The sequence below is a fragment of the Trachemys scripta genome, chromosome 17, assembly GCF_013100865.1.
Source record: "Trachemys scripta elegans isolate TJP31775 chromosome 17, CAS_Tse_1.0, whole genome shotgun sequence".
In the NCBI taxonomy this organism is placed as follows: Eukaryota; Metazoa; Chordata; order Testudines; family Emydidae; genus Trachemys; species Trachemys scripta.
Window position 1 is genome coordinate 22,704,648 of NC_048314.1, and position 23,041 is coordinate 22,727,688.

The following is a 23,041-nucleotide window of genomic DNA, read 5'->3' on the forward strand; positions in this document are numbered from 1 at the left end:
ATCCTGACAATTAGCAGCAGATGCAGGCAAATAAATGGCTCCAGTCCTACCAGCCGATCTGCCTGGACAAGACCTCGGCACCTGCATGGAGCCCCGCTGGCTTCAATGGGACTCTGTAGGAGATGGGGGTCCATCCACATGGACCAGCTTAGAGAACTGGAACCACAGAAAGCATGTAAGAGTTACCCTTTCTAATCACCGTGTCTTTACAAATAGGGAGATCAATCTAGGGCACTTACTTCCTCCAGAAAAAAACTGTTACAGGCAAGCAACATACCCTCGCCACTACCCTACATGTCCCCACCAGGCCCCAGCTACGGAGACGGCTGTGTCTGCAGAGTAGGACTTTGCCTCCATAGAACCTGAAAACTTGTGTGCAAACAAATGAACAATGGGAAGTATAGCTCCCAAGAATGGTAGAAACGTGTACACTGTATGTGGAAATAAACATGAGACAAGAAAGCAAACCAGGAAGGAGGGAGAATGAGTTTCATCACCTAGTTTAGAAAGAGCTACTTGCAAGGGGTATTTGTTGGGGCACAGGCTCTAGGCAATAGTGCATGTCATGAGCTTCAGGCTGGACTAATTATTCAGGCCCAGGGGTGTGTCAAAGGAAGCTATAACTCTGGGCTCCCTTCATAAGAGGTGGTACTGGCTGCATCTGTTCACAGGATGCTTTTTTACACACCAAAACAAAAAGGTACAAATTAAAACTAAGTACATATCAAGGGTTCATCGTGATCCAGGACCACTGACCGTTCAGAAGGGCCTCTTGTTAAGGGTATGATTTAGGGTTCCGTGACTTTACCGGACCTCCGTGACGTCTTCGGTTTCAGCTGTCAGCAGCTGAAGCTGGGGCTGGAGCCGGAGCCGGAGCCGGAGCTGTGCATCCCTTCCCGCAGCTGGAACCGAAGCCGGGGCTGTGCGCTGCCCACCCCTATGACTGTGCGTTCCTCCCTCTACCACCCCTGGAGCTGCGGCTGGAGCTCGGGCTGTGCATCCCCAGTGTCCCCCAATTGCCCCTGGAGCTGCGGCTGGGGTCAGAGGCAGGACTGTGTGCCTGCCCCCTGTGGTGGGGGGGGGGGCTCCAGCTGTCATTCCTTCCCCATCAGCCCTGCCCCACCCAGTTATTTTTAGTCAAGTCACAGACAGGTTACAGGCGCCCGTGAATTTTTGTTTATTGCCCGTTGGTGACTTTTACTAAAAATAACCATGACAAACTCTTAACCTTACCTATTGTCACTTCAGAATCACCGAGCTAAACGCAGAGCTGAGGGACAAAGCTTCTGTAATGGGGAAGTTCAACACACTGGGCAGAGTGAGCCAGATTGACATGCTCAGGAGAAGGGAGATCTAAGGCCTTGGCTACAATGGGAATTCACAGCGCTGCACTTGCTGCGCTCAGGGGTGTGAAAAAACACCCCCACCCCGAGCGCAGCGCTATAAAGCGCCAGTGTAATCAGCACCTGCAGCGCTGCACGCTCGCTCGCAGCTATTCCCCTCGGAGAGGTGGAGTACATACAGCGCTGAGAGAGCTCTCTCGCAGCGCTGGCGGCGCGACTACACTCGCGCTTCACAGCGCTGCCGTGGCAACGGAGTGAATCTGCGAGTGTAGCCAAGGCCTAAGACCCCAGTTAATTTCTGTGTTAGGAGTGAGAGCAGGGAGAGTCCCAATGGGTGACTTCTCCAATAGGAAGGTTAGGCCTTGGCTACACTTGCAAGTTACATCGCTGTAAAGCCTCCCCCAGTGCTGTAACTCACTCCCGTCCACACTGGCAGGGCACTTGCAGCGCTGTATCTCCCTGGGTACACCGCTGCAGGTACTCCACATGGCGGAGAGGAACAACAGCTGCAGCGGAGCGGCTACGACTCACGGGTGTGAGTGTAAACGCTTGCAGCGCTGTACTAATCACCTTGTCAAGTGGCCAATCCTCTCCATTGTTGTGACCGGGCTGCAGGAATGCGGAAGTGCCGGTTTCAAAGCTCGTACCACAGAGAAAAAGCAAACAATTTGCAGCTTGCTTTGAGTGAGTAAATGAATGAGCAGGGGGCCCGGAGTTCGGAACTTGCAAAATAGAGAGCTGACATGCTCCAAAAAGCACTCTCTCTCCCCCCACACTCCCTGTCACAATCCACCCCCCCGCCCCGTTTTGAAAAGCACGTTGCAGCCACATGAATGCTGGGATAGCTGCCCATAATGCACCACTCCCAACACAGCTGCAAATGTTTCAAGTGTGGCCACACCACTGCGCTGTCAGTGTGGACAGACGGCAGCGCTTTTCCCTACTCAGCTGTACGAAGGCAGGTTTACCTCACAGCGCTGTACAGCTGCAAGTGTAGCCAAGGCCTTATCTGGAGGGCATAGCAGGACTGATGTCAGGAACAAGGACTAGCAAAGGCGGCTTTGAGAATAGCCTTTCTACCCATCAGGTTAAGGTCTCTCGAGCTCTAGCCGCTGTCCTAGATTCTAAGTACAGTCTTTGCTCTCTGTACCTTTACCGCTTGTATTTTTCTTGGTATCAAATTAATTTCAGCTTTTACCCAGTGCAGCTTTTAGCTGACTATGTCTTGCAGTGCTATCAATCAGAGCTGGAGGACTACCCGAATTAACTTACCTGAATTTGGATTGGGAGATTGTCTTTGACTGTATATAACAAGGTCTTTGTGGGTTTTTCTTTGCACATAAGAACCAGCTCCAAATCCATGTCATCCTTTATCAGCAAGCCCTTTGCAACCAAACCAATTCTCATCACACCACATAAGGTCCGACCACCTTGATCCCTGGAAATGAAACATGTCTGAATAATTACAGTAATATTTTCACACTTAACCCACTACCACCACCACCACCCCCCTATTGTAGCAAGGGAACAGAGACGGATGGAAACAATTCCAGCATTTCTGCAACGCATCAGTGACAGGTTCATGAAAAGCATTGACTGCTTTTCTGCAAGTAGCCAACAGGAAAATGACGGAACTGAATGTGAACATGCATGGCAACGCTTCTGTAGTCGCAGAATTGTGAATCAAAGGTTTGGATTAAGTTACGAAGCTCCAAGCAGTTCACTGCCTAACTGCAGGAGAAGGAGAGCGCACACGAGCCTGGAGTCAAGTTTTCAGAACAGCTCTTAGAAGCCTAAGACCCATTTTCAAAAGTGACTTGGACACTTATGAGCTTAAGCCCCATTGTCTTTCAATGAGACTTATGCTCCTCAGGGCCCCGGCACGCCCGACAGCGGGGGCCTACAACTTCTTTTACGTGTATTTTTTTAAGCTAGTAACTTCAAAATATTGTGCAAACCATTTCTGTAGCTTTGTGAATACTGCAAACACTAGATACTTTAGGAAGGCTCCCCATTTCAAGCAATCGTCCCTGTAGGAGCCCTTCAAAAATTCTCACCACTGAAAGCTAGAAGAATCAGAGGCTGAGAAATCAGACTTAAATATTTTCCTGGTTTTCTCTGGAGACTCAAGAGCCACAGTAAATGTCATCGGTTTCAAAGCAAGATAGATGACACTTCAGCTTTGAGTGCTGACAACAAGCAATTGAGCAGCCCAAGAGTGCACAAACCAGCAGGAATCCACGGAAACAGAAGAGCAGCACTCACACCTACTGCCATTCACACGCAGGAACTCCTGAGAGAGGCCTCTTGGATGCTGCAGCACTAGCTAGTAGGCATATCACTGTGCTCCACACCCCCTGGGAAGGGTTGTAAGCGTTGGAGTGGCGAAAACAGCCTCAGCTAGAGAGGCAGCTGTGCAGTTAGTGGCACCTGAACATCTCACACCGGGATAGGATCTGATCATCCACAGTCATTAGTGCACCCTGAGCCTCTCTCATACGTCTGCCTTCACCTACACGGGCACAGCTGGGTATACTTGGAAGGGATGGACAAGGTCTGTCTCCTATTACCTAAATAGCAGAGACACGGAAGCCTTGGCTACACTCGCAGATTCACAGCGCTGCCGAGTGTAGTCGCGCCGCCAGCACTGCGAGAGCTCTCTCGCAGCGGTGCAAGTACTCCACCTCTCCGAGGGGAATAGCTTGCGGCTCTGCGAGCGAGCGTGCAGCACTGCAGGCGCTGATTACACTGGCGCTTTACAGCGCTGCACTCGCTGCACTCGGGGCGGGGGGGGGGGGTGTTTTTTCACACCCCTGAGCACAGCAAGTGCAGCGCTGTGAATTGCCAGTGTGGCCAAGGCCAGAGTGGGAAGGAAGGAGGCAGAGACAGGAAAGTGACACTCTCAAGGTCACACCAGATGGTCAGTGGCAGATCTGGGGATAGAGCTCAGGTCTCCTGACTCCCACTGCAGGGCCCCAGTCATTAGAACTTGTAAATCCCTTTCACTTGCTGGTTCTAGAAAATTAACCAGATGCTGCAGCATTTGGCTCTAATCTGGCAGGGAAGAATAATTCTTTTAAAAATGGTTTGTGAGTGACCAACTTACTATTTTGCAGGGTGTGATGGGTTTAGCTTGAATTGTTTCTTTTATCCTTGTGAACCTGCATGGGAATTTCTAAAATAATCCACCACATACTAAAAAAAGGATTTCCACTGAGGAGTTTCAAAGTTCACAGAAACATTTTTAATGCTGCTAGGCTTTGTCTGTTTTCATAAAGCCTGAGCTGCCCGGACAGCGTTCGTTTCATACGCGACGACAGGGCAAACACCTGCCTCTCTCTGGCACGGGAGGAACCGTTTGGTAATGCTTTGCACAGCATGCTGAAGATGCAAACTGCACTGTAAATGTTTACAATGAATAATAATCAGGTTGCTTGTTTTAGTGTCAACTTTTCCCGGCTGCAATCTGCTAAATTTGGCCAAGAAGTCCCAGAGCCAGCGTTACGTCACAGTTTGTTCAACTCTGGCTAAGGGTGGGTTTCAGAGCTACCCCTGGATTCTTGTGCCCAGACTAGTGGAAAAGAGACCTGCTGCAGCGGAGATTTCTTTACTGTAAAGGAAAGGCATTCAGGCAAGCCCCACTGTCTGGACATGCCCACATTTCCCCCACCCAGAGCTAGCGCTGGCAGCCAGCGAGTCACCATGTCAGTTGGGCTGGAGGCAGGTGGTGTGAAGGAGAAGTGGCACCAGTCACAGCTAGAAGGGGAGATTCACACAGCTAGCAGCCCGGATTATTCTTTGCCCTAGTTTCCATCACAGTTTTGTCCTGCTTTGCTGCTTGTAAAAATTCTTCCAATCGTCACGTTCCCTCCTCTGCAGGAGCAGGGATGGATGTAAATTCTTCATACCTTTAAGGCCAGCAGGCAACACTCGCTGATTTGTCCAAGCGGCTGGCTCTGATACAAAATTCTACAGAAAGTGCTCTCGACTTTTTGCTTTATAAAAACCAGCTGGAGAGAGGGGGACGGAAGAGAAATAGCCCAAACTCTCCATGTCTGCGCTTTGACACCTGACACCTGCTATTCTCCAGCCTGCTGACTTTTTGTCAGAGCATCTGTAGACAGGAGATTTATTAGAGAGGGGACCTGGGCACTTATAAAAATGCACTCTAAATTTAGAACGCAGCAAGAACATAAAACATCCTGCACACAAAATCATGACGTTGAAGTCAGGCTGTTTGATTATGCCAACAGCACTTAATACAAGCCAAGACTTTCACCAAAACCGTTTTAAAAAGCCCATTCTGCACTTATTTTATCCATGGCAGAAAGTAAAATGCTGCCAACAACACTTGGAAATTACTGACACAACGTGCACTGCATCCCACCTAAAGTCAGAGAAATCAAGAAAGTCCACGGCTCAGCAGAAAACTGACGTTAATTATCTTCCACAGAAGATGACACAGCTTAACTGCCCATCTCCAGGGAAGTAGCCTATCAATCTGCTGCTATTATTCCCTGGAGTCCACACAATCCCACTCCCTTAAACCAAATTTATGTAAAAAAAAGTCATGAAATTTAAATATTTTGCCATTTCTATTCTCCACATACATTTCGCACTAAAAAGTGACACCTCGCTGCTCAGGCTAAGCCCAAGAATGTTGAGAAGATCAGAAATGGGATCTGAGAATATTTATTAGTCAAAAAAAGGATGCTCAGAAAACAGACAACTAAATTGCAGACCCACTTGTAGGGCGTTTGCTTTGCCCAGAACATTATGCGCTGACCCGGCTACTGGTGAGTGCATCTCAGTTAGCTCACTGTAGTCTGTTTATATGGTGCCTGTTAGCAGGGCTTCTCTCTGAAACTTCACTCTGAGTAAGCACATTTCCCAGAGACCCCAAGCCCTTGAAATGTGCATAGGACAGAATCAAGCAAATCCAGACAAAGGAGAAACTTTTTGACTAGCAATGTTGGTGCATGAGAGAGTTTCTACCATTTCACCATATTTGTTGGGATTTTTAAGCAGATTGTGGGAGCGCTCACATACAGAGCTTTCCTCAACTAATATGGAACATTTCTTGTTTCTAAACTGGAGCATGTCCAGCTAGTAGGAAAAACAGAGCTTTGTTTCCCAGTTCCCTCACTCTTATACTGACACTTAAGTTGAGACCTGGAAATAACTAAAGACTATGTTACCGTTACCAGCACGATAGGGAATGGTCAGATTTAGGATTTGCCAATGCACATCAGGGTTCGTTATGGTAATTTTTATGACAGATTGGTGATCACTGCTTCCTTCACACTGAACCAGTAAATGAAATCTTCAGCCCAGATAAACGAATACAGCAGTACTTAAGGATACGGTCTTGCTGACTCAGAGCTGAATGTCTGCCACCTTCACCTCATACTGAGAAGTACCTTACTCCAGAATTAGCTCTCCTGGATTTCAATGAGATTACTGACAGAATCATTGAAAATCAGGGTTGGAAGGGACCTCATGAGGTCATCTAGTCCAACCCCCTGCTCAAAGCAGGACCAATCCCCAGACAGATTTTTGCCCCAGATCCCTAAATGGCCCCCTCAAGGATTGAACTCTCAACCCTGGGTTTAGCAGGCTAATGCTCAAACCACTGAGCTATCCCTCCCCCCCAGAGTAAAGTGATATTCACCACAAGGGCAGGTAGCAGAATTTGGCCATCAAAATATATTATCTAGTGCTGAGTACTAGCACTTGACCCCGTGGGCACTACCCAATATATTTACCCATGACTCCAAAAAACGGAAGAGCCCTTCCATTACAATAAGAGATTTCAGATAATGTAGCAGATCAGCATGGATCACAGAGACCTTTCCACACCAATCTTAAAACCAGATCAGAACTCTCTGTGCAAAAACTCACCCAGCAGCAACCCACATTAATAATCCACCACTTGTAGCAAGGAAAGTTAGAGGTAAAATCCAGGAACCGGCTCTCAGACCATGTTATGTTAACGATCCAATCAGATTATGTCCCAAGAAGGTCGTTATACTGGAGGAAGTATGGTCTGATGAGAGCACAGGACTGGGTCCTGCCACTGATTTTGCTATGTGGCTTTGGATAAATCAGCCTCTCTGTGCCTCAGTTCCCTCATCTCTAAACTGGCCATAACACTTACCTGGCTCAGAGCGTGACGTTAAGTTATCTGTACAGCCCTAGAGAGCCAAGAATGCCTGAGTTCGAGATCTTTAGCCATAAAAACCTGAAAAGGGGCCAGTTGTTCCAGCTGTTTCCTAAACTGTCAGAGTTAAACTAGAAGAGCAAAATCTGGCACCATGTCAAGGAACAGAGAGATGTGCAGCGACAGATGTTTTATGCAGTACAGAATGACACGATGTACAGTAATGGCTCCTTTGGAGCAGTTAGCCTGTTGAATAAACAATACACATTTATAAATCCATTTTTGCCCATTAAACTGAAACAGCTCTGACGTCACATGTTTGCGGATTTCGATTTGGGAGTTATAGGGAGATGCGTTTGTTTCTTCTATTTGTTAACTGCAAGTTTAAAACATTTCATCTTAAAAGTGAGAACAGCTCCTGACCAGGTTCCTGTTCATTACTCACTCCCTGCACTCACGCAATGTGCTCGCATCTCAGAAGGAGTCCAGACACATCTACTTCCTGCTATGAACATTCATAACCAGCAAAGCCAAAGAACACTATGGCCCTTATTGAGCAGGAGAGAAATCCATTCATCGTAGTACAGTAGCTCATTATGAGGCTTCACTAACTCACTTGGCATTACTTTCTGCAGCTTCCTCTTTTGCTTCCCCATCTCCCTCGATTTTCACAGACTTGTTCATTTCATCCATCCAATCGGAGACATGTTTAAGGGCACATTCGACTGTCGACACCATGTTCTGGACAGCTTCAAGTTCCTCTGGAGATGGATAAATGGTTGAATGTTTCACCATAACATGGCGGTCATCGTTAGCAAAAGATCGGATAGATCTCTGTTACAGAGGTGGGAAAGAGTAGGGGAAAAAAAAAAAAAAAAAAAGAGTTATTGGCTTATTAAGAGAAGGGCATTATTTGAAAGGGAATCCTCCCCAATATAGACGAGGGGGTATTTTAGGATAACAAAGGTCTAGAATCATGGCAGAACTTATCTCTTCTCTACCTGAAGTAGAGAGACCCAGCCGATTAAATGTGAAGTACTGAAAAAAACCAAACCGGCATAAACTGGTAGCAAAGTGCAACAGCACGTTGTGCCTGTGACTTGGCCATCATGAATGTAGGTTGTAACGTTCTCTGTATCAGCTCCCAAACTACAGGCAGAAAAACTCAGGTCCAGAGCTAGAAAAATGCAAGAAGGAGAAATTTCTTCTATCTCCTTTACTCCACAAATGAGATCTCCAGAACTAGCCTTTTCACTCCCTTCTGCTATTCCCCATATTATCAGCATCACCCAATAGCAACTGTAAGCTCCTGAGGACAGGGACTATGCACTTGGAAGTGCCCATGCACAGAAATGGCTGGTATAAATACCTGTCAAGCACTGTCCTAGCTAATCCAACCTGCAATGGTTAATAAAGGTATTGTTGGGTGCTTGCCTTGCATAACTTCGCCAAGAAAGTTTCATTTTGGGGGAAAAAAGCCATGGTTCTGATGAAGCATAAAGAGCCAGGGAGGTCTAGCAGGCAGGGGGATGAATGAAGCAGCAGGAAATCTGGATTCTGTTCCAGGCTCTGCCACTGACCTGCTGTGTAACCTTGGGAAAGTCACTTTCCCTCTGTGCCTGGTTTCTCCTCCCTCTCTTTGTCTAAGCTTTTCTAGGCAAGGGCTGTGCCCATGTCTGTGTCCACGCAGCACCTAGCACAGACCAGCACTAAGCTTGGGTGGGGCCGCTAGTCACCATGAGATACAAACAGTAAATAGTAACTACGAAGGAAGGAAGTGCATTCTGGGGTACTCTGTCCCTTTGTTCAGACCCCCAGCCCCTGAGTGGCTCCCAGGGGTCAGCTGGTCTGGTCCCAAAGAGGAAATTCGAGGGCTCCATGCACATGAAGGAAGTGCCAGGAAGTGGTCTTGTTTTGGGGGAGGTAATTTGGAAGAGAGGTGTCCTGGGGAGGAGGCTGAGAGAAGCTGCACTGCGTACAGGGCTTTGACAATCTGGGAGAACAACTCTGCCTGGCTAGACGTGCCAAGACTGGCAACTCTCCCCTCATGCTGGGTGCAGAGGCAGCCCGCCACGGCACGGCAGCCCAGCAGCCTCTCGCTCTACGAGTTTAGTGCTGCCAAGCCTCGGATATTGCACCTGGGTCTGGAGCAACTACACATCACTAGGAAAATCCTGACAGACCAGAGGGAATTCAGCAAAGAGCATGAAAAATGGCTAGGAAAGAGGCTGGAAGGGAAGGGTTAAGCTTGTGAGGAAAGAGTAAAATAATCAAATAGAAAAAACAAGGGGTTAAAGGATCCCGAGTGAAGAATGGCTTGTAGGGAGGGCGCCCGAAGTTCCACAATCGGGTGAGGTGGCACAGAGACCTGTGACCTGATTGGAGATGTCTAGTTGCCATGCTATCCAGGCGAGACATGCATGATCTGAAAAGTTAGTGAACCAGCATGGGCAGCCACTATCTACCAGGTGTTTCCCCTTCAGCCACATGTAACCCTGTTCCCTATGAACAGGGGAGAATCAAAAATATCCCCAGTACATGGATCACATTCCGCTGCCACCCAGCTGACCGCTGCACTCTTGCTAATCGTTTACTTCCATAAACTGCATTTATCCTGCAGGGAAGGGGAATCTTTCCCCCTACTTCACAGCTTGTAACCATGCCTGAGCTCAGAGACAGCAGGGCCTGTAATGGATCCAAGCAGTCTCATTGCTGAGTCTGCACTTAGTTCTCCTATCCCACAGGCCACGTACATGCTCCGGGAGAAGCGCCTTGGTTCACAGGTGAGGCGTGCTCCCCCAGCGCCCCTCCCAGGACTCTCACACTAGAATTCCATTCCCAAAGGTCCCTGCTGTCACTCATCTCAATTACAAACCGAGACACGACCGCAGCTCAGCAGTCAATCGGTGACATGGATTTGTGAATTCACCTCCACCCAAAGTATGTCCCCTCCTCCCCAAATCTCTCCACTTGTGAACACGGATTATAGAAAATACTCCAGCAGCGGCAAACTGATAAGCCTGTAACTTGTGTATTAGAAACACACGGTTACCTCACTAACGGGCAATGGCAAAAGAAGTACTAAGCAAGAGAATCTGGGTCAAGAATTCATAGGACCCAGCAAGCGTTCCATTTAAAGTCCAGTCTGTGCCCTGTGTTCCCTGAGGTCCCTTTTCCCCCAGAGCGGTCTTCTCCCCACAGAGGGTGAAATCTTAGGCTGGGTTATTTTTAATGGATTTCGTTAGCAATCATCTACTCAAATCGGAATACAGTACTTTATTGTAAATATAATGCTGCACCTATTCGCTCCTCCCCGTCTCACAGCAACAACATTTAGAGGGCTTAAAAAAAAAAAATCAATTGGCTGAAATTACTCACAACAGCTGGCTCTCAGGAATTAGTTAATTGGGTGGGGTTTTCCCCCTTCCTTGAATGCATTTTAGAAAAACTAACCATTCCAAGCCCTTCACATTTGCACAGCTTTGCAAATTCAATGCGTCTCTGACTCTTGCAATTTGTAACCGATACAAGCAGGCAGATTGGAAGTGACTCCTCACTTAGTCATCAAATATGCCCCAATGGGTACGGGTTACATATGTATCATATCCATGCTATTAATAGGTGCGCATAGAGCTCGGGCTTTTAATTTTTAACACTAAAATATATAGAGAGCCAACATCTGATCTTGTGGGGAAGGGGTGGGTGGGGAGTGTCACAGTTTGTTATGCAATCCACAGTTCAAGGTCACCCACACTCTGCAAAGCTTGCTAATGCCAGTTTTATTAGAAAAGGTTATTTATGAGCATCCCCTTCATTGGTGTTTAATAATTCATGTGCTGCAGGCTCACAAGGCTCCATTCTCCGGTTAGAAAAGGCCCCAGCAATAAATCAAAGCCCATTTGCTTTGCTTAAACCATGTGGAGACATCTTTAATGCAGCAGAGTCAGAAAATCCTTCCACTCTTGTTTTAACAGATTCCATAACGGGGTAGGGGTGGAGAATAATTTTAATGCAGCCATATTAATGAAGACAGTTACCTACCATGGTTTGCTAGAGTCTCAGCTCCGCTCCCCCTCCCCCTTCTCCTTTTCCCTCCTCCTCGGTATCTTTGCTAGGCACTGTTTTTGCCTGACAGAACCTCCTCATAAGCCTCTCAATCCCCTGCCAGCTCAAGAGTTCATACAGGCGAGATGCTCCGGGAGTCGCTTTCTGCAATACAACACCTGCAAATAGAGAGAGAGAGAAACAACTTGGAGAGAAGAAACCACATGCTCATTTTGATTGCTTTTCAAAGCAGCACATTAAACCAAGCCACTGATTAAAGCAGCAGGCTTCAAAAGGAGGGGGGGAGGAAATCATCAATGCTGAACAAAAAGCAGATGTCTCTATAGAAAGCAACCTTTTCCTTTTTTTTTAAAAACATGCCCACATACATGTTACTGCTTTCCCGTGCCATCCTCATCTGGGTTCATCAGCGAGAAGCAACTGGCATTCAAAAGCTCTGATACCAGGCAGTTCTGAATTCCAGGGTATTTAGTACAGTTGATAGGAAGTCAGCTACAAAACTGGTGCGATACTTTTATCCATAAATCACATTCTTGGGCACTGAATTACTTTTCATTTATTATTTGTACTTCATTAGTGCAAGACCCCAATCAGCATGATGACCCCAAGCGTGCCAGGTGCTGTACAAATATATAGTAAGAAAGAGTCCCTGCCACAAACAACTACAGGTTGAGGTTTTCAAAGCAGAGCAGGGGATTTAGTCCCAATCTAACGGAAATTCACGGGGGAACCCATGGCTAAATCACCTGGCACCACTCTGAAAACCTCACCCATAACCTCTGAGCCCCCAGCTGACACTGCGCATCTGTGCTGCTTTCCATAGCACCTCACAGGCAAGAGAGCCCATGGACAGCAAGCCTTGGCAAAACTGGGGAATACCAGGCATTTCTCCTCTGAATCTTGTTGCAACAGAACAGGTAACCCTCTCTGCACCTGAGAAAAGCCTTCGCTCGTGTCTGCTATTTGTAGTGGAATGTGGTATTTCATGTCAGGGAAGACCCAAAACCCAGGGGAGTTTCTCTCTTTGGCGGGGGTGGAGGTGGGGGGTTGTAAATGAAGAAATCAGTCTCCAAAAGTGCAGTGTTAGGAGCGGACGGGAAACTGCAGCAGGGTCAGAGAGGGAAACACACAACAATCCAGGCTGGGCTCTGTTCTAGGCCATTCCCGCTCTTACACTTGAAGGCTAGGGCCTGTGCACCCTGGGTGCAAAGCACTATGCAGAACCTTCATCAACACCTGCAGTCTGGCTCACTTTCTGTTCTAGCCATATTGGCAAAGCTAAAGAAAAACATAGAAATAAGAGCACAAAGCTCACTCCCCTATCCCGGAGCAACAGGCACCATTATTGGGGGACCACCACGATGCAACTGCAAATAGATGCTTGGCAAGAAGGAGGAGGACACAGTGACGGAGCAAATACCACGTGACAGAAAGGAGCGCGTCTGAGCTCAGGGTGCGCTATGGAACCCCAGCCCTTGCAAAGAACTCCTGCTTCCCTCTCATTCCGTATACCACCACCAGAACTTTAAAATCCTGCCGTGCTCTCTTTTTCGTGTGTCATTCGATCCTGCACATCAAACGATACGTTGCATATTGTCTGTCAAACAATCCTGACATTGTTAAAGGTTAAGCCTGCTTTTGCCAACAGGCAGGGACCGGAGAAGTGACTTGAAAGCATAGTAGGTGCTTTAACTACAGAGGTGTGACAAAATTATTAAAATGTTGCACCCCGAACGGATTCGAACCCAGCTAGAGAGGGAGCAACACAGTCCACTTCACTGTGCCCCTATTGAGAAGTGAAGCAGATTTACAGGATAATAGCTTTGGGAGCAACTGGTTGTCTATAAAGACGTCCCTCCGAACTCCAGACTATGCACCTGGGATACAGTACAGTGCAACAACCAACCGACCAGTGAAAGGGTCTGGTATGGGGCCCCCTTCTGGTTAAATGTGGGGATGGGTTGAAGGAACATATAAATAATGAAGCGGTCAGATGTGGTTACAGTAAACAGTTTTTTGGGGGGAGAGGGGTGGGGTGGGCAGGGCAGGTTCATAGGGAGAGAAATGGATTGAGATGAACCTTGAGGGACTTAGTTCCTCAAGTCCCGCCAGAAAGGCTGCATTGGCTGCTACCCTAACATGGGACGATGGCAGCACTAACAGTTTAGGGCAGCCAAGTGCACAAATCCCCCTGGAGAGGCTCACAGAAGCCAGGGCCTCTGCCAACAAAGGGCCCTGAAAGCTCAACAGGGACAGAGCTTGGACAATAAGCACAGGTATATTTGCCTTTAGATCCAAGTTAGAGTGCCCTATTTCCATGGCGGGGCCAACAGGCTAAGACTCCCTCTCCGCCGATGCAGCCCCCCCACCGCACACACCCACGACCTGCTGAGCTCTCCAGCCTCGAAAAATTCCAATCCCGCCCTCCCACTGCAGGCTGAGATGCCAAAGCTGCCATTAAAATCCCAACGGGAACTGGGGTCCAAGCCCTGGGGCAGCTTTTGACGTCTCAGACTTACTCTGCGCAGACCCAATTCTTGCAAATGCTCCTATACGCAGAGAACTACTCACTTGTGTCGCCCCACTGATGTCAATGGTCACCTCACGTGAGTAGTTACACACATTTAAGTGATTGCAGATTGGGGCCCAGGGCAACAAGCCTTGGACTTGGACTTCCAGGCATTCGTGCACCTCCTCCTGCCCGGTGAACAGCTGCTGAGGCCAGGACAGTGTCTCAGGTATGGAAACAGAGCCCATTGCAGCCAAACTGCAAAATCCAAACTGTCTTTTAAAATAACCCCCATTTCTGCCCTTTCCACACCACCTTGTTCAGCCCTCAAACACCGCTCCCTTGCCCTTGGGCTAACAGGAAACACGTGAGCACCACACCCTCCACCCAACCCTGTCAGCCAGGACCCAGACTGCAGTCTTCCGCCACTGCTCAGCACAGCCACAGTGCGTCAAACATTCTTCACCAGAGCAGCCGACTGGCTTAAAAACACAGGACGGGGAGTCTGGACTCCTGGTTCTAGTCACAGCTCTGCCACTGGTTTTCATCTGGCCGAGTCCGGCTCTGTGCCCGAGTACCCCCTAGCTGCAAAGCAGGGGTAATATGTCCCCACCTCGCAGGACTGCTGGGTGGTTTCCGATAGGTGTCTCAAGCTTTTCCTCTGCCTGTTATTCATGGTCCCAGCCTACCAATTCATCCAAGACAAGCTCTCCGTTCAAACCACGACCTGTTTTCATGCTACTTTTTATCCTCATCATTTCTGCCTTTTGTATTTTCCAGCCTTCCTTCCTCCTACAAGCACACGATGGAGATTCTCTCTCGGACCAAGAGCCATGAGGTGGAAGGCCTCTAACTGGCTTTAGCGAACGTGCCCATCACCACAGTCTTTAGACGCCAAGCTACGCTCCAGCCTGGACTCCCGTCCAGGACTGCTGTAAGCTGCAGGTTATAGGTGACAACACACTGAAAGCAGATGGATGGAAATGGCTGACTGATCAAATTCTGGTGCTTCACTAAATTGCTGGGCAGACGGTACTGTCTAGAGGCCAAGCCTGCAATCCACCTCTTGAGCTCCGAGAACAAATGTACCTCAGGGTGCAATTCCGCTGGCACTGAGCTCTTTTCTGTATACTCTGAAAACCTGAAATAACTTGAAAGCAAATGTTTACAGCTGTGACCGGGGCTAATTTCTCTCTGCTGCACAGTGGACGTGTTATGCAGCATCAACACCTTTCAATGCTATCCTTGAGAGGCAGAACAATGCGGCTTTTCAGAGAGGCTCCCGGTTTCATTAACAAGCAAAACAAGTCAGGCAAGAGTCACCATTAATCCAGTTCTACCTGCCCTTTTCCCCAAAAGTGAGCGATTGAGGTCTGGGGACATGGCTGCATTGTGCTCCGATTAGGGAGGGCGTTACAGATGACAGCATCTTCATTAATATTATTCAGGAAGAAGGAGAAAAATCACCACACACAATTCTAGCTGCAGCGGTTTTGCAGTGTTCTTTCAAATTATTAATTGCCCAACAATACTTCTCAGAAGTGTCCGCACAAAAAAAACCAAACATGTAATGCAGTTCAGGCCTGGGAGAGAACGTTTAATAAGACCACTAAACAGAATGGAGCCTGCTTTCTAAAAATTCAGATGCTACTTTAAGAACAAGGCACAGAGTGGAAAATAAACAGAAGCCAAGCCGTCGCAGCCATCTGGATTGAGCGCTACGGACTGTGCTTATTACCAGGCCCATCAGAAGGGATTCAGAGAAACGAACTGCAATCCTTCTAATCCAGCAGCTTTGTTCTGCCACTAACTCACTACAGAGCATCTATGCTAGGACCAGCCCCCAACTGAGACAGCTCCATCCCTGGTTGCAACACTAACGGACAGAGGCCATCTGCAGCAGCAGCACTAGCTGGGAGAGGACGGTTGGCGTTGCTAAGGAGTGGCCTAAAGGACATGATGGTAAAAGCCGCTTATGTCTGGGCTACAACACAGCTAGCACCACCACAGCTTGCAATGAATTTTCTAGGAAAAGCCTCTAGGGTAAACAAAGCCACGAGTGACCTCGGGAAAGTCACTTATCGTCTCTGTGCCTCACTCCCCACCTGTAAAATGGGCACAATGCTGCCTCACCTCACCGCGGCCAGGTGAGAGGATTGATGTGATTTTTTTAATCCTCAAACAGCAGGCACTATAGCAATGTGAAGTGTTATTACACACCAGCATTAAACAAGGTAACTCATGCGCTCTCTAAACTGTCTCCACAGCAGGTCTGGGAATAACCAGAACACGGACGTTTAAAAACACACCGTCTCTCCACAGAAGAAAAACACATCAGGAAATGGGCTCTCGAGGCTCATCTTAATCCTAATGTAACCAATTTAACAGCGGCTGCAGCATGCCTGGGCCTCCATGCCCAGCAGCATGGCCACAGAGGGCCCAGAAACGTTTCCATTGAACACCCCATCCTTCACAAGGAACTTCTGGAGTGGGCACGAGAGGAGTGAAGGAAAGAGTTTGATATGTGGCCTTAATAACGGGGTTTATTCCTGCAGCTGTCAGTGCTTCCTGGACTTAAAGATGCTCATTTAAATAAACAGTTTTGGACATACCCTTTGGCTGTCTTTAGATAACTTCTGATTGGCAAGGTGGCAGGCAGGAGCAACAGGTCTGCGAACTCCACATGGGCTGAAATTAACAAGGCAGCTGAGACTCCATTTTACCCTTAGAAAAGGGAGCCTTGGATACCGGTTACCAACCCAGCAGCACAGAGCAGCACCTTGCACAGAGAAATGCTGCTGGAATAACTGGGGAACGGAAACAAGATCACAGGACATTGAACTCTTTAGTCATCTAAATCCCTACTTCTCTGCTGCTCGGGCATCTGGCCAGGCTGTCGGAAGAGTCCAGGGTCCATGACAACTACTTCAATGCTACAGCAAGACTGAACAAGCCAGCAGTGCTTTTCTGGGGCACTAACGCACCCTCTGCCCCTCTAATCTCTCCTTCACTCCAGCATCCGCACGTGAGGCACTGTAGCGTAAACAGCAGGTTGAAGGGCAACACAAATGATCCCGAGACATCTGAGCTGGCCTCAGAGTTGAGAGCAGGGGTACTGGAGAGAGAACTAATGCTGAGGAGAGTAGGAAGGAACGTTCCCAAAGTAGATTGGGGTTTGCAGGGTAGGATCAGACCCAGCAGCAAAAAATACTGCAGTTTATGCAACATACAAGAAAAAAAAGTTATGTTCAGTGAAATTAAGGGGGACGGTTAATATCAAAATAAGAGTCCTGGAGCTTTAATTGCAAGTTAGTTTTAATTTCTGCTCTGCATGCAAAAGGCAGGTGATTTTTCATCACAACACACACAACGCTGCTTGGATCAGGAAAGGAGTATAATTCTGCAGTATAATTTTATTTCTGGCTTTCTGCCAAGAGTCTTTCTGGCAGCATCTACCACAGTGGGAAACTGTGTATCTGGGTCAGGAAAGACAAGTTGCTTTTCAGAACAGCTCAATACATTTGGCAGAATTGCTGATATTATAATTGAACTCTTTCAGCAACTCTTTTTATGATGCATCAAGACACCAATCAAAACAAGATCCGCAGCACTGATTAGTGTCAAAATAACTGACAGAGAAACAGCAAAATAGTTTCTCCTGGTTTTAAAAGCATCAACATGCTGAGGGGAACAGGGGAACAACAACAATTCAGGAGGTTTCAGCATGGGAAAATTTTTCGAACTCGTTCTGACCCTTCTCTTCTGTGGATGTTTAATATTTTAAGTCCTAATTCCTAAAAGAATGGCACAAACACTCTGGTTTCTCCCTTTTACAACAGCCTGCAAAAGCAGAAATCCCTCCCACCCCGGGTATGTCTGCATTGCAATTAAAAATCTGTGGCTGGCCCACGCCAGCTGACTCAGGCTTGTGCTAAAGGGCTGTTTAATTGCAGTGTGGACACTTGGGCTTGGGCTGGAGTCTGGGCTCTAGGACCCTGCAAAGCGGGAGGGTACCAGAGCTGGGAATGGGTGACAGGGGATGGAGCACTTGATGATTACCTGCTCTGTTCATTCCCTCTGAAGCACCTGGCATTGGCCACTGTCGGCAGACAGGATACTGGGCTAGACGGACCTTTGGTCTGACCCAATATGGCCATTATGTTCTTAGCTGTCCAAGCCCTATACACCGTAGTTAAACAGCCCCTTAGCCAGACCCCAGCGATCCTGAATCAGCTGGAACGGGGCAGCTGCGGGTTTTTAATTACAATGTGGACATGCCCTCTGACACATGAGCATCCTGAAGGGGAATGCAATTGTAGCACTGGGGTGCACCTCTGACTGGTAAAGCTCCCGCTGCTCCCAATAATATGCCCAGATTCAACTAAGTTAGTAAAGTCATGCAAGTTTATTTTCCAAGGATGCAATTTCTCAGGAAAACCTGTGTTAATCCTGAGAAGCCTGGAATTTTCCATCCAAGTGAATGTGTGCAGAGCAATGCTCGAGTTACGGCCAGGCAGGTACACCTCTACCTCGATATAACGCGGCCTGATATAACATGAATTCGGATATAACGTGGTAAAGAGCGCTGGGGGGGGGGGGGGGGGGGGGGGGAGTCCGTGCACTCCAGCGGATCAAAGCAAGTTCGATATAACGCGGTTTCACCTATAACACGGTAAGATTTTTTGGCTCCCGAGGACAGCATTATATCGGGGTAGAGGTGTACTTCCATTGCAAGTTCTTAAATTTAATAAAAACAAAACACTCTTGAGTCTAATATTTCTCCTGCTTGCTTCCCATCCAAAGGAGATTTTTTGGGGGAAGTGGTTAAATTCCACTTTCTCTCTCCCCCTGCAGCCCCCACCCCCATTTGTGTGAGCAGATTCGGATAAATAAAAAATTGTTTTTCTAACCTCCAAACCCCCAGTGCAGACTGTGCCTTGTATCTGCTCAAAGAAAATCTGAAGTTGGAGACTTCTGAAGCTTCACAGAACATGCTCAGTTCATAAGTTCCAAATAACTTTTTAACCTCTGAATGTGCAGGTCATACACAGTACTTGGAACGATGCACAGTGCATCTGTTGCATTTACACCAATGGTCATATGTTCAAACACAAAAACAGTGCATTTAATTGACTCTCTGGATCTCACCTTTTCCTTCTGATAACTAGGAACACTGCCTCAACGCTCACAAAATTTCATGTATTACTTTTTATTTTAAAACAATTTTACAGTTGAGATTTTAACATAAATGTGAGGAAATTCAAAGTTAAGGTTCACATATCAGCCACAAGTTAGTTACTTTGCATCTATAACCCAACTCAATGATAAGTTGGTCCCAATTTGACAATACAGGTTCTCTCAATAATCAGGGCCATACAGATAAGCCGAATCCACCCTATGTGCAAGTGTATATTGTACCAATAGGAAAAGCATTATAGATTTTAACAGGGCTGAAATAGATTTCCATAGAAATGTTAGAGTAATTTCTGTAGAAATCCTATTAAGTCCATCAGAATTTAACAAGGGCAATATCCTTTCTGTAGGTTTCTAAGCATCCTAAAGAATTCTATGGAAGAAAATTGTCTATCAAATTCTACAGGAAACTTTAAAAACAAATAGATGAGAAAGTACTCTTTCTACAGACTATGTTAGACACTTACCTGGCCTCTGTAACCACACTATCCAAGTGCCTCAGTCTAATATATTTATCCTCAATAACACTGAAGTGAATCAGGGCAGTGCTATTATCCCCACTGTGCTGGTGGGAAACTGAGACAGAGACTAAGTGACTTGCCCAAGGTCATACAGGGAGGCTGTGGCAGAGCAGGAAATAGAAAATTGAGTCCCAGGCTAACACCCGAAGCCACTGGACCACCCTTCCCCTATGGGATTTTCCCAAAAAGGGAGAAGCAAGAGCTAAATCAGGTTTAAGGTACCCATCCTCCAGGCAAGACCAACAGTTCCCCTATATACTAGCAAATAACGCTTTCCTCTTCCAAAGTTACAATTAAATAGAGGTGTAAATTTGGCAGTGTAGCCTGCAGTAAATACTCCTCACTGTTATGTAAGGGGCCAAAGGTTGGCTGTTACCAAGCCACCTAGGTGTTACAGCCAGCACAAAAGACTCCTAGAGAAGCAGTGAACACTGCCGAGGCAATGATTCCATTCTCCCATTACGCCGGCGTCACTGCCTTTTACTGCCCATTCCCAATGCCTAAAGCGGTTGAGGCTCATCGCCTCTCCTGCAGAGCAACAAAGCGTAACGACGTTCTGATACGGAAGGGGCAGGAGGAAGCGAAGATGAACATGACGACAACGTGGAAATACAGGAGCGGTCACTGCTGCTCTGTGGCAACAAGCAAAGCAACAATATACATACACACAAACATGTTTTCCGCTCATACTGCCCCTTCCGCCCATGGCAGACTGGCTATTTGCAGGGATAACCTGAATATCTAGAGTTATACAGTAGATACTAAACTTTTTTTTTTTTTTTGGGGGGGGGGGGGGAAGAGATATATATCCTCCTGCTTTGGGATTTAACCCGATCTTTATTATGGGTTAGGAGATTTCCCAAAGGGTGGACTATGCCCACTAAGAGGGGTTTCTTGCACTTTGTCTGAAGTACCTAGTCCTCGCCACTGTCAGACAGGCTACTGGACTAGATAGACTACAGGTCTGATCCACTCTGCCAAGCCTATGTTCTTACTAAAGCTGGTTGAAAAACTGGAAAGTGTTCAGGGCAGATGTTTTAGTTGAAAATCAAATTATTTTTCACAGAAAATTCAAAATTCAGGCGTTTTCAGCCACCTGTAGCTCCTATGGATCTCAAAGGACTTTATAAATAACTATTTAGGCTTTCTTAACGCCTCCAGCATTAGGCTCCTTTAAGGAGGTACCCAGACTCATTTGTTAGTCTCTAAGGTGCCACAAGTACTCCTGTTCTTTTTGCAGATACAGACTAACATGGCTGCTACTCTGAAACCAGACTTACTAGTCACTTTTGAAAATCATAACCATGATTTCTGTGCCTCATTTTGTGAACTGGAATATTTGAGGCACAGAAGTCATGGTCTTCAAAAGTGACTAGTGAGTCTGGGTACCTCCAATTTTACCCATCTCAAAACCCCAATGCTGTGCTTTGGCCACACAACCATCAACCCTTACAGCCTGGACTTCAACCAGATGCAATCTGCAGCAGCTGAGAGATCAAATCTGAAGAAACGTAAGTTTATTATAAATACTAGCAGAAATGGAATTACCATGGCACTGTGATGCTTGTTCTGGCAAACGTGACACCTGCCACAAACACTGAAACTCAAGAGGACTCAGGATTAAGGTTACAATAAATTACTCAGAGTATGTGATTAATGAATGAAATTAACCAGTTTACATTACTAGCTTTATCAAAATCTTAGCTTCCTCCTGCCCCTGAAAACAGAAAGTTTAACAGACTAGTGCCTATGGCATTCAGAACAAGAAATGGAACGGTCCCAGCTCAGTCTTAAAGGCATTCCAAATACCAACCTTAGCTAGATTCTTAGACCCATCACCATGGTATCTCAGCACCCGCACTACATGCAACCCAACCCATCAGTGACAACTACCACTGAGACTCGCCAGGAAAATCCGTTCAGGTCTAAGGGAGGATGCCTGGGATTGAGACTGAAGACAGACCAAGCAGAGTAAAGGAATTAAAAACTGGCTACTGACTCTTAAGTGACAAGTGGATAAATAAAAGGAGCTCAGTGTGCAAGGTTGCCTCCTTCAAGTCTTTACAGGCCCATGAAAGAGAACTCTATGAGGGCTAACTAAACACAACAGAAAGCAGAACATGTAAGTGACATAACACACTTTTGGGCAGGGGCTTGTCTTATTATGGTCTCTAAGGCACACATTAGGCACTACATAAATCATTAGTAACAAAGGATATTATTCAATTAAGGTTTAAGTAGAAAACTCATTATCAAACTATGAATATATTCACCAAGAATTTAAAAGCAACTTCTAGCTTCCAACATCCTGAAGTGTGAGTTCCTGCTCTTCTAGACAACGTGTACTAAGAAAACCTGGAGTAATTTCAGAACTCACATCTGTCTGTGGCCCCAGGAAGTGAGGTATTAATTATGAAACCACTAACATCCAAAATGAACTGTTCTGAGATACACAGGCTTGTTAGACTACATCATTTACTGCACAAGATTATTCACTAGAAGCATTATATTATACCTAAATGGCTTTGAAAACAGAGCTGTAATAAATGTGATGATGCTACAGGAGCAAGACCTGCTTTTATTTATAGTTTTCACACTTCTCATCAACCCATTGGGCAAAATTTTATAAGGCAGCAGCATGAAAATACAGCGGAAAAAGGTTGGCAAAAACCCAAATTTTCCAATTTAATTCCAAAATTCTTTTTGGATTACTAGGGATGTGGCTTTTTCGGTCACATGCAACATTTCAAAGACCATTTTTTCTTTATTATTGTGCATTAGGCATACAACTGTATTTGCAATTAAATCAAAAGGTACCAATATGCTCCAAGCTAAATCAGAATATGGGAACCTCGGAAAGAATAAAATAAATTATATGTAGCTTTTAAGTTTGCTCAACAATCAAAAACTGGTCAATGTCTAATGGGGGAGAGTATATGTGAGAGAGAGATTAAACCCTCACAAAGGGAGGGCATGCCAGGTGCTTCTAACATCAAACCTATTTTAACAAAAAGAAGAACAGGAGTACTTGTGGCACCTTAGAGACTAACAAATTTATTGGAGCATAAGCTTTCGTGGACTACAGCCCACTTCTTCGGATGCATATAGAATGGAACATATATTGAGGAGATATATATACACACATACAGAGAGGGGGTTCTCTGTATGTGTGTATATATATCTCCTCAATATATGTTCCATTCTATATGCATCCGAAGAAGTGGGCTGTAGTCCACGAAAGCTTATGCTC

The 23,041-nt window shown here is 46.6% G+C and overlaps 1 protein-coding gene across 4 annotated transcripts in view; it reads right to left on the minus strand.

Moving 5' to 3' along the window:
- Positions 1-23,041, minus strand: part of STRBP (spermatid perinuclear RNA binding protein) — an 89,011-nt gene that overhangs the window by 30,520 nt on the left and 35,450 nt on the right. For all 4 annotated transcript variants that reach the window (XM_034793862.1, XM_034793860.1, XM_034793861.1 and 1 more), the window contains exons 2-4: positions 11,545-11,726; positions 8,120-8,337; positions 2,616-2,781 (exon numbers count right to left, since the gene is read on the minus strand). In XM_034793862.1, coding sequence (XP_034649753.1) covers positions 2,616-2,781; positions 8,120-8,337; positions 11,545-11,547 — 387 coding nt within the window. In that variant the 5' untranslated portion in view covers positions 11,548-11,726. The remainder of the gene's footprint in view (positions 1-2,615; positions 2,782-8,119; positions 8,338-11,544; positions 11,727-23,041) is intronic.